The sequence below is a fragment of the Saccostrea cucullata genome, unplaced genomic scaffold (assembly GCF_032062105.1).
Source record: "Saccostrea cucullata isolate Sc308-1 unplaced genomic scaffold, CSIRO_AGI_Scuc_v1 ctg3761, whole genome shotgun sequence".
Lineage (NCBI taxonomy): Eukaryota > Metazoa > Mollusca > Bivalvia > Ostreida > Ostreidae > Saccostrea > Saccostrea cuccullata.
In genome coordinates, this window is record NW_026939680.1 from 62,848 (window position 1) to 79,772 (window position 16,925).

General features: G+C 34.5%; 1 protein-coding gene across 1 annotated transcript; it reads left to right on the plus strand.

Annotated features, from left to right (window-relative positions):
- The first annotated feature begins 5,824 nt into the window (after positions 1 to 5,824).
- On the plus strand, positions 5,825 to 15,619 carry LOC134253674 (large ribosomal subunit protein uL2-like). The gene is made up of 7 exons (XM_062736256.1): positions 5,825 to 5,872; positions 6,345 to 6,486; positions 12,397 to 12,538; positions 13,023 to 13,241; positions 14,395 to 14,510; positions 15,187 to 15,273; positions 15,493 to 15,619. Exons 2-7 carry the CDS (start codon positions 6,349 to 6,351, stop codon positions 15,565 to 15,567), a joined length of 777 nt encoding a protein of 258 aa, XP_062592240.1. The 5' UTR covers positions 5,825 to 5,872; positions 6,345 to 6,348; the 3' UTR covers positions 15,568 to 15,619.
- Positions 15,620 to 16,925: the final 1,306 nt, after the last annotated feature.

Genomic DNA, 16,925 nt, shown 5'->3' on the forward strand with positions numbered 1-16,925 from the left:
TACGGAAGAGTATAGATAAATCTATCTCTGAGATCATTGAAATAGGGACACTGTAGGAGAAAATGTTCGGAAGTTTCAATCTCACCACAATTACAGTTAGGGCTATTGACAATATTTCGAGAAAATAAATGACTATTTAGTGAGCTACATTCGAGACGTAGTCTTGTGTGCAGTATTTGTTCCTTACGTTTACCAGTATAATAATATTGAGGGGGTTTGCGATTTGGATTGTTTACATTTAAATAGCGTTTTAAATTAGAAAGCGAAGGGTTCTGTTTAATAGAATCAGGTAACTCGTTCCAAAGTTTGATGGTTGACGGGATGAAGGAATTACTATAGTAATCAGTTCTACATTTGACTTGCTTTATGTTACACTTTTGTCTAGTGGAATGATTGTGTATATCTTGATTTTGCGGTGGCACTAGATCTGAGAGATATTGGGGAGTTATGCCGTATACCATTTTGTGAAAATGTATAATTTTATGTTTATATCTCCTGTCTTTTAAAGATTCCCATCCAGTCTCCTGATAAAGACGATTAAGACTTACAAGTTTCGTAGATCCGGTTACTATGCGAGCGGCTTCGATATTGATATGCTCGATTTTATTGACTAGATCACTAGACATATTATCCCATATGACATCTCCATATTCTAATAATGGTCTAACGTAGGAAAAATACAATTTTTCAAGCGATTTTCTATCAATAAGAAATTTAAGTTTTCTTAGTATATGTAGACGTTGAGATGCTTTCAGGAGAGTTGTTTGTATGTGCATATCCCAATGGCCATTTTTTGAAAAATGTATACCAAGATGTTTATGACTTTCCACATTTACAATTTGTTGGTTGTTCAGAAAAAGTGGAGGATGTGTGATGGGGATTCGTCTATTACTAAAAAGTAAACATTCAGTTTTTGAAGGATTGAAATCGACCAACCACTGCTTTGCCCATGCACTTATCTTTTCAAGGTCATTGTTTAATATCTGACTGGCTGTACATGCGTTTTCAACAACTATATACAGGGTTGTATCATCCGCAAACAATTTAATAATACAGTTAATTCCACATACGATATCATTTATGTAAATTAGAAATAACAATGGACCAAGAATAGATCCCTGGGGTACACCAGCTTTGATGCTACCCCAGGCTGATGAGGTGGAGTTGAGTATTACTCTTTGTTCTCTATTTGTTAAATAACTTTTAAACCAATTAAGCAAATTCCCGGTTATTCCTGCAGATTTTAATTTGTAAAGAAGACCCTCATGCCACACCCTATCAAAGGCTTTACTTATATCACAAAAAACAGCTCTCACTTCTTTTCCGGAATCTAATGCTTTACCTATGTCATTAGATATATCAAGTAATTGATTTATCGTAGAGTCACCTGGGATGAAACCTGACTGATTTGAACAAAAGAAATTATTGTTGGATAAATGTAGATATACACGATTGTAGATACATCTTTCCATTACCTTTCCAGTTATGGAAATAAGTGATATGGGTCTATAATTAGAAACATTGTTTCTGTCCCCTTTCTTATATATAGGGGTAACGTTTGCTCTTTTCCATTCCATTGGGAATACTGCTTTTTTAAGAGACATGTTGAAGAGTTTACATAATGGAAATTTTAGTATAGAAGCCGCCTCTTTAAGAAGACGGGGATTAATGAGATCTGGGCCTGTAGCTTTAGAAGTATCCAAGGACAGAAGAACTGTTTCTATTTCGGTTGCCTCAAGAGTTAAGTCAAAAAGTGTTTCGTTATTATTAGAAGCTATATTTGGTAATGTTGTTGAATGATCATCGATTGATGACTGTTTTAGGAAAAAAGTATCTAGTAATTCGGCTTTTTCCTTGTCATCTTCGTATGTTTTACCTTCGAAAGTAAGTGGAGTATTTGTAAAAGGTTGTTTCGAGTTTAAGTTTGTTAACTTGTTTACTAATTTCCACCATTTTTTAGAATCATTACACTCGTTAATTTCAGATGAAAGCTTGCTGTAATACTCATCTCTAAGCTTACGGACAAGACTGACACACTGATTACGAGTACATCTGTAATTTTCACGGTCACTATCTCTCTTAGTCCGTTTAGATTTTTTATGGAGACGACGTCTTTTCCGAATAAGTTTTCTTAAAGTACTGTTAAACCATGGTGGGTCAGATTTCCGAATTATCACAGTTTTATTAGGAATTGACAATTTTGCACTATCAACTATGATTTTGTTTATATTATTAAGACTGTTATCAATGTCTGATTCAGTGAGTAAGTCGTCCCAGTTTACGTTGGCTAAATTTTGTTGGTAGGTAGTGTAGTCACCTTTGTCAAATAGCCATATTTTCCGTTTAAAACAATGAGACTCTAAAGGGGGGTAACTGAGGAGGCCATAAGTAGGACAATGATAACGAACAAATTGGTCTAAGAAGCAATCACCAACCGAGGACCTCTCCACAAGTGAGGTGTTACTAACGAGTATAATATCAAGAAGTGACGTCGAATGTTCAGTGAAGTATGTGGGTTCTTCAATAATTTGAAACATGTTATAAGTCTGTATAATGTTCATTAAATAATTGGTCTGTGTGTTAGGTGATAGTAAGTTGGCATTAAAATCTCCGACAATAATTATATTGCTTATATTAGTATTGTAAGCTTGATCTATGGAGAGTTCAATGTCGTCCCATATACTTGAAGGTGAGTTTGGAGGACGATAAAATGTGCCGTATAAATAGATTTGTCCACGAATAACGATTTCAAGCCAGACGCATTCGACCGTGGCAGGTTCTAAATCCGATCGACGTTTTGCAAGTATGTGATCTTTGACATACACGGCTACGCCCCCGCCCGTTTTATTTTTCCTACAGTAGCAAAATGGTGTTAGAAAATTTTTTAACGAAATGTCCGAAAGTGATTCATCGTTGTTCAACCAGGTTTCAGTAAATGACAATATACTGTGATTATGTAGTTCACTTTCTAGAATATCTAGCTTGGGCTTTAAGCTTTGGACATTTAAATGTACAAATGATATCCCGGTTGAAGTACCGTCAATAATTGACGAAGATGAGTAAGATGAAACAAGAGAGCCTTCATTTATGTTTGTTGGAGGACCAGGATTTGATTCAATATCTCCTGACAATTTTAGGGTAAGCTCTGACAATTTGGAAGGCCAGTTAACATTTTCAGTGATACAAGCATATGAAGGCATTAGGAATGGCGCAAAATATTTATGAGTACGATTTTTTTGTAAAATTTTACCATACTTGTTAGAATCGGAGAGTAATATTATCAACATGACAATTAAAACTCCATTACTTTTAAAGCTTAATATAAAGTTGATGCAAAAATATTCAAAAACACTCAAGTTCGTGATTGAACGTGTAGCTTTTAAAAAGAAGTTTCCCACCCTGGCTCTATATTGTTCTATTTCAATACACATATCTTAAGTCACACCTCGACAAAAAACAAATATAATGAAAGAGCCAGGGTAAACACTGCATGAGCAGACATATAACCAAAAGCATGGGTATGTGAAAACAACTAAATAGCAAGCGATTTGGGGACATTTTCTAAGTGGGTTATAAAGAACAGAGCATGAAGTAAAAAAACCAGAAAAACAAAAATATATACAGAGGATCGTAAGAACAAACATAATAGGAGTAGTGCAAATGGTTTAGGTGAATGGGAAACTAGTGTGAAATGGCTTGGATGGATATACTTTATCTACTTTTGTTTACACTGCGTACAAAAGAGTGTTCGAAGAACAAAATGCCACAGTCTAGAGTTATGATTTACATGATGTGGCCGAAGGGAGTAAGATCCGATTCTTGTTGAATTACGAATACATCGTCGTTTTGGTCACGGATGCGGATCTTCCCGTTAGAGGACCAGGCTTGTTTTATGAACTTTTTGCGGCTAAGCTGCCTCGCATGAAACATCAGTCTATCGCGGTATTTTGTCAGGTCCTCGTTCACAGAGATGTTTTTTGTCTCCGGGTGTTCTTTAAATTTAGCCCAGCTTTTGATCAGCCTGAATTTTAGATCAACACTTTTCATCTTGGCAATGATCTGCCTAGGACCGTTACGGTTGTTGTTGTTGTTGTTTGTTGTGGCTTAAATATTAGTCAAGTACTGCAGTATATCATGACTGTGATAAATCAGGAAAGAATATGGCACAGAAGATTACATTCTGCAAATATGACGTCATTAATGTGATCCATTTCTGTATTTTTAACAGAAAAAGTCTCAAATAAGCCAATTTCAAGGGTAATTTTACTTTAGAAAATAGTGTCCACAGCCGTCGCCCACTTTATTATTTTTTTATTTGTTGTGCAAAAAAACAATGAAAAAAAAATCACATATCTCAAAATTTTTATGGGCGATGCCTGTGGACAATGTTTTCTGAAAGAAAATTCCATTGAAAATTGGTGTATTCTGCAACTTTTGAAAAAAATACGGGGAAAATGCACATGTGTATGACATCACAATTAGCATTTAAAAACACATGTGAGAAAAATGATTTGTGTGATTTTTCAACAGGCACCAAACTCGCTTGAATATTTGACCCCCTAGTATATTAAATTATGTATATATATATCAAACTCTTTATGATATACTAGGGGGTCAATTATTCAAGCGAGTTTGGTGCCTGTGGATTTTTCTGCATGGAATTTCAATGATTCAGAAAGCGTTAGTTTTCATGACCTTTTACACCAGTTTCATTTTTTAGAAAATCACATGACAAGATTTGTATGGAAACCATATCTTGTTCTTTCATAGCTTATCTGATAAAATCGTTTGTTAGAAAATTAAACATTCTTTAATACAAATTGTTAAGTTAGTTCAAACTCTCAACAATACATGATGAATTGAAAGAAAAGTTCAAATTGGTTTACTGGAATGGCACTTTATACACTGTAACAAAGATTCTATAAAATTAAATCTCATTAAATTTCATTTGGTGGTAAAAGAGGTGTGGACCGTATGGTGGATAAGAGATGGGTTCCCCAAAGCGTAACGGACGGACATCCCGATCACTACAAAAAGAAAGATATGGACCGGACACGAATTATGAAATATTTCTTCCAGTGACCTTGAACTTCCTCAAATGACCTTGGGGTCAAAATTCATTTATGAGTGAAGTTATTGCATAAAATAATTATTATTGGAGAAAAAACAATATGTTTTAAAATTGTGCTGTTTTTCCGAACCAAGGATTTTTTTATGTTTGTTATTCCAATGGTCAATGATGCTTTGTTTTATGTTGGGTAAAAGGCGTTAATTAAATGGAGCTTTTGAAAATCCAAGATTATTAAGGTTTAGAAGGGAAAATAATCACGTAGTCCAAAAATTACAGTAAATTGCGGAATGGTAAAGTTTTTTTTTTATTTATTCACGCAACATACAGCATTATATACATATTTCAAAAGAAACAGAATGATGTGGTAATGTTTGAAGGCTTATTGATTTTAAGATTATATCTTCCTTGATTTTCGATCAACATTTTAAAACATTACATTTGCACTGGCTTCGGCATAATAATAAAAAAACATTAATGAAATAAAATAAACATAAAAAATAAACCAAAAAGGCAAAGACAACTAAACACAGAACGCAAGCATGATTATCTACCCCCCCCCCCTTTCGTACCCCTTTGTATCGGATGCAATTTATTTAAAATGGGGCCAGACCAACCTTCCGTTCTCTTCGAAATTGTTGTAGTTAGTATTGCTTAGCAAATTAAAAAAAAAAAACAACCAGCCATTTTCCTTTAATTATGAAATTTTTCATGTAAAACGTCATTCATTTAGGTTGGAATAGAAATCGGGATCGCGATACAGAAAACCCTTGAACTTCCTTTTCCTATCGGTAGCCATTACTAGTGAGTTTCACGTTGTATATGGAAATAAATCCATTAATATCTCAATAAATAGTCGTCATCTCTGGTGTTAATTCGGTTTACATCACTAAATACTCATTGTACCTCAATTTAAATAAGTGATGATATAGATACGCGACGCCATATAATGAAATTATGGGTCTAAATTTTGGTCAACAAGAAGGGGAAATGTTAAACGTATTACAAGAATTATTTTTAAAAAACGTTGATTAGGTGTTTAATGTATCAATATATTGTAGTTACCACATTTTTCTAACGTTTGTCCAATGAATAATCGTAATTTTATAAATGACATTGCCACTAGACACTACCACACACTTCACGGAAAACGCGAAGGTGTAACTTGACCACGACATGTAATGTATTGACTCTTGTGTGTATTATGCTGGGTTGGATGGGGTTATTTCTTAATGCTACACATTTTCTGTTATTAATTTCATGTCACTATTTACAGAAAAATGGGCCGAGTCATCAGGTCTCAAAGAAAGGGTCCTGGAAGCGTTTTCAAGGCCCGCACAAGATGTAGAAAGGGCAAAGCAGCCCTGAGAGCTGTCGACTATGCTGAAAGACATGGATACATTAAAGGAGTGGTCAAGGTATTAATTTGTGAAACTTTTTTGCAGGCTGTGAATCAATATGAGTGTTCAATGTGTTTCATGTGTGGGTTGCTTTCAGTTAAAAGCACCTGTAAAACCACAGGCGCTTGTTTCATACAGTAAGCTTAGTTTTCTACTATATAATAACACAAGGTATCCATCTTTCTCGAGACCAATTTATTCAAATTGACTATACTGAAATGTACAAATGTAAGTGGGTCCTTCTCAGATATTAGGAAATAATAATTTCCATCACTTTTTTAATTTTTTTCCCCTCAAAGAATACATGTGAAATTTAATGAATTATTTCAACATGTTTATTTCTATTCTTTCAGAAAGAAATTACAGTGTCTCACTTTATAAATAAAAAATGTATCTAAAAGAAACAATTAAAACTTGTTTTGTCAAGAAACATCTGCAGCCATTTTGGGTTGCAAGTGATGGCACTTATGTCTAAACCTGATTATTAAAATTTAATGCATCTTGAGAGATTCAAGTTATGAAAATTTAATTCATTAATAATTTATGGAAAGCTTTATTTTAAAAAAGTAAATAAATCTGTTACAAATACTATAAAAAAAATTGTTCAAATCTGATGCATACGCCTATTACAAAGTCTGTCAAAATGAGTATCTTGTATACATGAAATAAATCTGGTCAAATGATAATTGAACAAACAATATTTTGTGAACAAAATATAGATATCAATATAGAAAATAATTATTAAGTTCTTAAAAAATATTGATGGTACCCTGACTGCTTTAAAATTAACAATTTAATGACGAACTCCAATGTCGGTCAATTCCGTAATAGACGTATACATGATCATAATTTTTCTAAACCTATCCGGAGATCGTTTTTTTCGTGTTATATTTACTCCGAGTCCAGTTTCATGCGTACTACGTCATCGAAACGAGTTTATGTTGGGGACGCCATGCGATAATGGAGGTAAGTTTGATGTCGGTCAATTTTTCATTCAAGTGACTACCGTCACGAAAAATAACACTCAAGCCGTTTAAGCAGATAGAATTTATTTCTGGTACATTTGAAACTAACATGACGAATTGATTGATTTATAAATTGAAGTAAAGAGAAATCAAACGCTTTTCCTTGTCACGGTGCTGTGTATGACCATGCCTATCAAAACGGCAATTATAGTTTGACACATAAGGTGTTAGTGGAAATTACGTTTTGACATGAAATAATCCAAAAAAGTAATATCCGTTCATGTTTTATTTCTATCTTTATATTCAATTTTTTTTTAAAGATGTAATGCCATTAAAACATTTTATTTTATGAATGAAATCTAGTTTGATATATGATTTCGTATGTAACAAAAAAGCAATACTAGCACTATAAAATGAATATCGGAAGTTACGTTTTGACAAAGAAATTATGAAAATAAAAAGTGTCAACTATAACAGCCAAACACATAATGCCAAACAACAAATGCATGCTATGTTATGAATAAAAATACATTTAAGAATTACAGATGTTTACTTCTTCATACGGAATTGTGAAACCTTACTTATGTTTCTGTAAGCAGTAACAACATTATCTTAATAATGTTCGGATGTGATATTGACAAAATTTATTCTGCTTCAATGTCAAGATAATTTCCTGCCTTCGTAAAAAAGTAAATCATAATTACCGTACTACATACTGGATTTTTTTTTATTTTTAATGCCAACAAAATTAAGCCATATTCATATAATTTTATTTAATAACTTGACATTATATCCAAAAACCAATGCACACATTTGAGCTGAAATCTGAATTATTTTTAAAATGCATTTTGGATTTATTCTAGATTCGGAGGTTTCCGATCATTTTTCCATGCCAGGGTCCGACACTCGTCAAAATTTGGTCTCGCCATTTGGGCAACCTTGGTATGATCACAGGTTGCCCGAATGAATTTCAGGTTGTCCAAATAAAATATCAAATGAAACAAAACTTAATGTGCAATTAATTGTTTAAAATTTGTTAAGATAATTCACAGAAGTTGTGTTTTTGTATCAAAAATGTAAACCAGACATTTTTGGAATGTAAAGATGTCTTCTAGTATTATATCAAACAAAAATATAAGCAGAATCAGACATGTAGAATGCTTTTGTTTGTTGTTTAAAACATTCATTTTCATTTACCATGAAAGCCTAAATAAATGAAGTCAAAGAGTCCTGGACTGAATTAGCCAGGTGTTATATTACAGTGGACACCCAACATGGCTGTCTAGCAGCAGAAAACGATCATCAGATGATCAGAAAGTTGTAGGAGAAATGCAAGATGTTACAATGATGATTATTACTCTTTATATTTAAGGTGATCGTTGACTAAGTTGACATATTTTTATCTCAAATAAAACTTTATTAAAGACGTGGTAAAAATTGCATCAGCTGATTGATCGAACGCAGATTTGTCAGGAAGAAAAATCTACGCGGCTGCAATTTGAACATGTTGAATGGGTTGATTTTGTTACAGGAAAATATGTTTTCAAGGCCTTATGAAGTTTATTTTATAATATTAAATATCAGTATTAAATATTCCTAACTTGTCCCAGGTCGTCATTTGGGCGAGCCAGACTGAAAATCAAGTCGTCAAAAATCATTTCTGGATGGAAATGACGAGGTGACGAGCGCGAATGTCGAACCCTGCATGCAGTCAAGTCCTTTCAGCAGTAGTGCTTCTGTGCAGCAAGACAGGTATGTGCTAGTCTTTTAAGCAAATAAAAAAAGAAATGAATGTTTTGTTCAACCTTTGCTTTGTTTATATGACCTTATATTATGGTAATAAATGTATTTCGTAAATAGTCCTCAACTCTTGTTTGAGGGAATTAACTACATCTATATTTGAATTGACATTATGTGAATTGATTTGTTTTCCAGTGATGACAGTGATGAGGATATGTTACAGAACATCGCAGGACTGCCATAATTGCTTCTCTTGACAAGGTGAACAAAAATATTGTTGACTTCTTGTCATGTAAATATTACGAGAGTAGTTCAAAATCTGTTATGCCACATTCAAGTAAACCATAGATTAATATTTTCCGATGACCTTTCATTTCCTTTTCAGGATGATGGCTCTCTATCTCCTGTCATCTTAAATGAGACTACCTCACTGGCTGTGCAGGAATATATTCCTGATCTTCCTGTTCAGTAACAGGAATCTGTCTTTCCTGTCCAGGAGCAAATGGATTGGGAACATATCAATTTTGTTCAAGAAACTATCTTACCTGTGGTAGAGGAACCTATTTTCCCCATGGTAGAGGAGCCCGTCCTCCCTATAGTACAACCTGTGGTAGAGGAGCCCGTCCTCCCTATAGTATAACCTGTGGTAGAGGAGCCCGTCCCCCCAGTAGTACAACCTGTGGTAGAGGAGCCCGTCCCCCCTATAGTACAAACTGTGGTAGAGGAGCCCGTCCTACCTATAGTACAACCTGTGGTAGAGGAGCTCGTCCTCCCTATAGTACAACCTGTGGTAGAGGAGCCCATCCCCCCTATAGTACAACCTGTGGTAGAGGAGCCCGTCCCCCCTAAAGTACAACCTGTGGTAGAGGAGCCCGTCCCCCATATAGTACAACCTGTGGTAGAGGAGCCCGTCCCCCCTATAGTACAACCTGAGGTAGAGGAGCCCGTCCCCCCTATAGTACAACCTGAGGTAGAGGAGCCCGTCCCCCCTATAGTACAACCTGTGGTAGAGGAGCCCGTCCCCCATATAGTACAACCTGTGGTAGAGGAGCCCGTCCCCCCTATAGTACAACCTGAGGTAGAGGAGCCCATCCCCCATATAGTACAACCTGTGGTAGAGGAGCCCGTCCCCCCTATAGTACAACCTGAGGTAGAGGAGCCCGTCCCCCCTATAGTACAACCTGTGGTAGAGGAGCCCGTCCCCCATATAGTACAACCTGTGGTAGAGGAGCCCGTCCCCCCTATAGTACAACCTGAGGTAGAGGAGCCCATCCCCCATATAGTACAACCTGTGGTAGAGGAGCCCGTCCCCCCTATAGTACAACCTGTGGTAGAGGAGCTTGTCCTCTCTATAGTACAACCTGTTCTCTCTAAATCAAAAAGGTAATTAATGTTTTATCTGGTTTGATAACAGGCATCGCACAGAAACAATTATGTTATCCCCTGCAATACAATTAATGATTAATCCATTTATTCTAGTCACAATCCTGGGCAATTTATTCTGGTTGAGCATGGTTTAAATTTATTTCCTGCTGTGGTAAAAAAAAACATTCCTGTTCCAAAACTTTTTACAATTCATTTTTTTTTTCAACTTTACATGTTATGGTTTATTACTATTAAATTTTTTGTTGTTGAAATCTATTTTATTTCTTCCTGTTTACTGTAAACCAACTTTTATTCGCCTGCGAGAAACTTTCGCGAGGTTCGCGAGAACCTCCTCATCGCTAATATTTCTCGCCGCGAACTGATAATTCAAGTCTCTGTGTCTATTATTAAAAGATCCAAAAAAGGCTTAATCGCGAAAATATATTGTCGCGAACAAGTGAACAACTGGTATATCGCGAAATAAAGTCGTCGCGAATAAAAGTTGGTTTACAGTATTCTGTAGTCTTGCATGCATACAGAAGTTCTGATAAGTGTAACTCTAATTCACAGGAAAATGATGCTTAAAAGATTTGAAAATTTAAAAAAAAAAAGAACAATCCTCTGTTCTTATGTACATAATATACAGAGTGAACAAATATTGAAAATTGATTATTTCTCCAAATATTTTATGTGTTTTATTTTTAATACATCGCATTAACACATATATGTATTATTAATAAAATGTTTGATATTTCAGGTTCAAGAGTGGCCCTTTGTTATTTTTTTCAACAAAAAAGGAAAGTTATGGACAGAAGGGGACATTTTCCACACCGTACTTGACAGTGATGTCAAACAGTCTATTGACCCACCAGATATCAAAGTCCATGGTTCGAGGATTTATTACTTGTTTAATGGTAAGTGGAGTAAATTAATCATACCTCATGAATACAAATTAATTTGTTCTTTAAAGGTTACAGTTTTGAAACTTTTTATATTTCAGGTTTATGACTGATGAAGACATCGTGGAAATGGTTCCCAGAATGTTAACTGATGTTTTTGGAGAAAAAATAAATAAATAAACATTTTTTTGCTTTTGTTTATTTGCTTAGAATTGTTATTTCATGTTTTTCCCCTTTTTGTCCTGTAATTAAAACATTAAAAAAAGCTTTCCTACATAACTAATTTGTAATTGTCAAAGTATTTATGTAATAGGCATCACAAAAGATGATCATTGTCAAAATGTCAATAGTAATATCCAGATAAAAAAGTCCTGATTCATGAATAACATTGTATTTATATTTTGTATAGAGGAAAGAAAATTAAATATAGACAAAGAAGAGGATTTTTTTTCCTTTTGCACCTTTCTTCGGTGTGAAACAAAAACGAAAAAAAAAAATTTTTTTTTTTTTTTTTAGTAATTTCCATCACTTTTTTTAAAATCGTAAAATAAAAACCAGGATAATTTCTTTTCTATAGAAATGATATTTTATTGTTTGGAAAAGAAATTCATTCACTGAATACATAATAATCATAGTGAAAAAAGTCCATAAATAAACAAAAATGAGAGAAATTTAACGTCAATGTAACAGGCATCACTTTTTTAACACTCAACTTTAAAGATTAATAATTTTAAAAATGTGCTTGCAACTATCTTTTCCTTGCAATTTTCATAAAATTAAGGTTTTTCTTTATTGCAAACAAGCATAATAATATAATTCTGTGGTCATTTAAATTTCAAAAAAAAATTTCCTGATATCTGAGAAGGACCCAAGTGCACTTTTGTATATTATTTGTGAAAAAACAAACGGATGAGAAAAGTCTTATTTTGTTATTTGTATATTTTTTCTTGCTTGTATAGGACATCGTTCATGACCCAGGCCGTGGTGCACCTTTAGCTAAGGTGGTGTTCCGTGACCCCTACAAGTACCGTCTCCGAACGGAAACCTTCATTGCCTCTGAAGGAATGTACACTGGACAGTTCCTTTATTGTGGAAAGAAAGGTAAGTAATTACTATAGTTATAGTCATTTGAAGCAATGGAATGATGATCCAAAATTTTCTTCACTTTGAACTGATGATCATTGATGTGAAGTAAATTTGTCTGACCTTTGATGGTTTATTATAAAAAAAATGTAATCTTAAATCTCAAATACTGTAGATTGGCAAATAATCACGATGGTTTTAATTTTGCTATGTTTGCGATTTATTCTTTTCCGCGAAATTAAACCCATCGTGAATGGTATTATAAGTTTTACAAACGTCTAAATGCTTAAATGAATATTTGAATCAATTTTTTGCAGCATGAATTTAAAACCATCGCAATTGAAACTTTTTAAAAGGTTGTGAAATTTTAACACCATGGAATTAAAACGATTTACAGTAAATCAGAAATCGTAACGCAAAGTATTCTCGTTTTTTTTTCAATATATGAGGGACAAAGTACAATATTTTGAACGTGAATTTAATGTTTTCTGAATTTGAACAGCCAACCTCCAGATTGGAAACATTCTGCCAGTTGGATCTATGCCCGAGGGTACCATTGTGTGCTGCTTGGAGGAGAAGATGGGGGATCGAGGCAAGATTGCCCGGGCCTCAGGGGACTACGCCACGATTATCGCCCACAACCCCGAAACCAAGAAATCAAGAGTCAAGTTGCCATCTGGCTCTAAGAAACTCATCCCCTCTGCAAACAGAGCTATGGTTGGTTAGTATCGACCTGAGTGTACTTGAAAGTAATTTTCTTGAGTATGTTTTATTCCTTTCTTAGTGTTGTTGAGTCATTGCTTTGCATTATTTATATGGGATCGCTACATGATTTGAATATTAAATTCAAGGACTGGTCACTGGAGACCATTAAAAAAATTCAGATTTCTTGTTTGATCAAAAAATCATTCTATCAGGTCGAGACCACTACCTTATATGGAAGGCAATTTTCAACACGTGACGATGTCTTCGTCACACCTGTTCTCCAATCAAGTGAATGAGTCCCAAAGGATGACAGTCGACTACGTGTTTACGATTCAGTGGCGACACGTGGTTTTCGTCGGTTTACTGCACAATAATTAACTCGTCACCGGAAAAACTGCAGAGCTTCTTTATCACTTTATAAGACCGAAATTGAAAGATTATATTCTAAAGACATTGCTCCATGCTCACATTTATTTAATATTGGAGTTGTGTCAGATGATAAATAGTTGCTTCGAATACCTTACAAACGCTTTGACGTTTGCATGCACATAAGAAAAACTTTCTGATAATATTAAGGGGTTAAATAATAATTACACACCTTCTCCTGCTATCTAAAACCAAGGACCTATATACTACCTGCTAAAACTATGTACACGTATATCACGCGAAAAAAACTTGATGTTTCATCTACACTATAGCACCTACGTCTCTTTGAACAATGGTCTAGGCCGATGTATCATAAGTTGATATAAGGCTTCATAAAGGAAATTTTGTAAATGTGAGCATAGAAATGAAAGATTAAAGATCATTTTAAATATTTCTTTTACTAATCTCAAAAAAGAAGTGAAAATAAGTTTCCAAAGGACAATTGAAGTTGCCCTTTACTTTCAACACAGCTGGGTACTTGTAGTAGCCCACAATGCATTGCGGTTCATTCAGCAGTAGGTAAAGTAAACAGATTGCTAATTTACATGCAAATTTATGCTGACGTCAGAAAATCTAGTGGTCTCGACCTGTCTAAGGATGAGGTACATTTCACTCCAAAGAACAAAATTTTCACACACGCTTAAAGCTTTCAATGCATAAATTTACATTGATATTATTAACCTGTCAACCAATTGCTTATTACATACAGTATAATAAAACTTTCTACTCTGTTTGGTATATAGGTATTGTAGCTGGAGGTGGACGTATTGACAAGCCAATGCTCAAAGCTGGTAGAGCTTACTTTAAATACAAGGCCAAGAGAAACTGCTGGCCCAAAGTCAGAGGAGTAGCCATGAACGTAAGTAATGATCCTCATTTCACTGTTTTTCCTGCTATGCAGGGATAAACAAGTCTTTATTGTCAAATTAGCAGGGGCAAGTACAATCTCAGCTTTAGCAAATAAAGCTGTCAGCATATTAGTATTTGTCAAACTGGGCAAGTAAATATCTATGACATAGGCTAGACCTATTTCTTCAATGAATTGGCATGAATTAGCTGATTTTTAAAGTTTTTGTTTCAATGGCCATTTCAGTGGCCGAATTCTATTTCTTGAGTTATTTGAACTTCAAATTATCTAGTTATTTTCTTAGAAACTTTGGGCAACCAAATTTTTAACATTTAGACATATAAAATTTCAAGTTTACTTATCCCAAGGGGCAAGCTGATACTTATGTCTTTCCCTGCTGTATGGAACATTGCTGCATATCAAAAAATTTTAGCATCTTTTTTTTGGTTTAGACAAATTGAATTATTCATACAAATGTAGAAGAAGTTAGTGAAAGTTTCTTGGTTGAAAAACAGTTTGCAAATTCAATTATTAATACATTTATTCTAAAAAATTGAAATCATGGTGATTCTTGATGGATATCTCCCATAAATAGTCTTAGCAAGTCTTCATCACTCAGCTGTATTGAGGATAGGATTAGCTTATTTTAATCTGACTAATGAATTTAATATTTCCGTTGTGATTTCAGCCCGTTGAGCATCCTCACGGAGGAGGTAACCATCAACATATTGGTAAAGCATCTACAGTCAGGAGAGACACACCTGCTGGTAGAAAGGTAGGTCAAGGTCAAAATCAGCAAGGTCACTTCACTTTGTTCGTCTTGGCTTTCTGTTTTAAAGGAAAGATTTTCTTCAAAAGTAGTCATGCTAAAAGTTGGCGACTCTTCTTTATATTTACATATTTTAATATGGAACATCAATTAAAGAAAGCAGTTGTAATGTAATGAATTGGCTTGGATATGTGTGAATTACTTAGGAATTGCTTTGTTTTACAGGTCGGTCTTATTGCCGCCAGACGTACTGGTCGACTACGTGGAACAAAACAACAGAAGCCCGCAGAGAAAGAATGATAGACTGTTGTTGTTGTATAAATATATTTAAAAAAAAGGTGCGACCACGAAATTACTGCTTCTTATGTGTTAAATGTTAAGAGTTATTTAAAATCATGTTAGTTTGTGATGATGGATTATGGTCGTAGATTTTAAGGAAGGCTTGGGGAGTGTATGTGTGTTGGGGAGGGGGGTGGTTAACATTGACATAGGATAATCTCAACACACAAGTACATTATAACACTCCCTCTTACAACTTTGCAAGGGGATAATAAAACAAAAAAGATTTAAAGACTTGCTTACTCTTGGACATCAGGGAAGTCAAACTTATGAATATAAAGAGCATTAAACTGTTGAAGTTATGAAATCCAGTAATCCATGGTGTCTGGAGCAGGGATTCTGATAATTATATGGTAAAAGTGAAGTGTATAAAAATAAGTCTGAGCGTTCTCTGTTGTTGTATAGTTGTCATTGTTGTGATAAGTGTGGAGGCATATTTATGCCATCCACAGATTTTTTTGTCAACATACATGTAGTATATCATATCAAATTAAGATATTACTATGGCGTCAATTGATGATAACTTTTTTGTTTGTCGTCAGACACCGACTTTTATCTTGTACGGTCAAGATAAGCTATCATATTTTTGGGATAGCTATTTTAACAAAAAGAGATAATTTAGCTTGTATCACGCAATTGCAACAAAATGTGATATCTTCAAGAATTATGAATTCCGGGAAGGGGGGGGGGGGGCTCTAAAGATTATATTCTGAAAATGAATTATTGTATATAGAATATAAATTGGCATAATATAGGTTGCCTTCTAATTATGACCCGTACAGCTCCTCTCTCGTTCATACCTTATTTTAACCATCACCATGGTAAGAGAAATCTTGGAATTATTAATCAAACATTTAAGATGAGCAAGGGTTTCTTTTCAAAATTGTTGTGTGGCCCCAGGGCTTCCTATGGTATGGGAGCACCATACTTTTTATTGCTGATTAATTGAAATGATATTAAGCAAGTTATCTCTTCTGATCACATTTTGTCTGTCTGTCCGTCTAAACTTTTTACATTTTCGACTATCAAGGGTACATAATAAAGAAATCGTGACAATTCAGTGGCCCGTTTTAAAAATCTCTTCTTCAAGAACCATTGTTCCGGGAAAGGTTAAGGTTAAAGTTATGGTGAAACATCCTCGTGTAGTGTAGAATCAAGTGTGTTCAATTCATGACCTCCGGGGATAGGGTTTGGCCACAATGGATGAGCAAAGTTTTACATAGGAAAAATCGATGAAAATCTTCAAAATAACAGATTAGCCATGATTGGTCGTATTTATACGTAAGCATCCTCAGATAGTGTGGATTCAAATTTGTTCA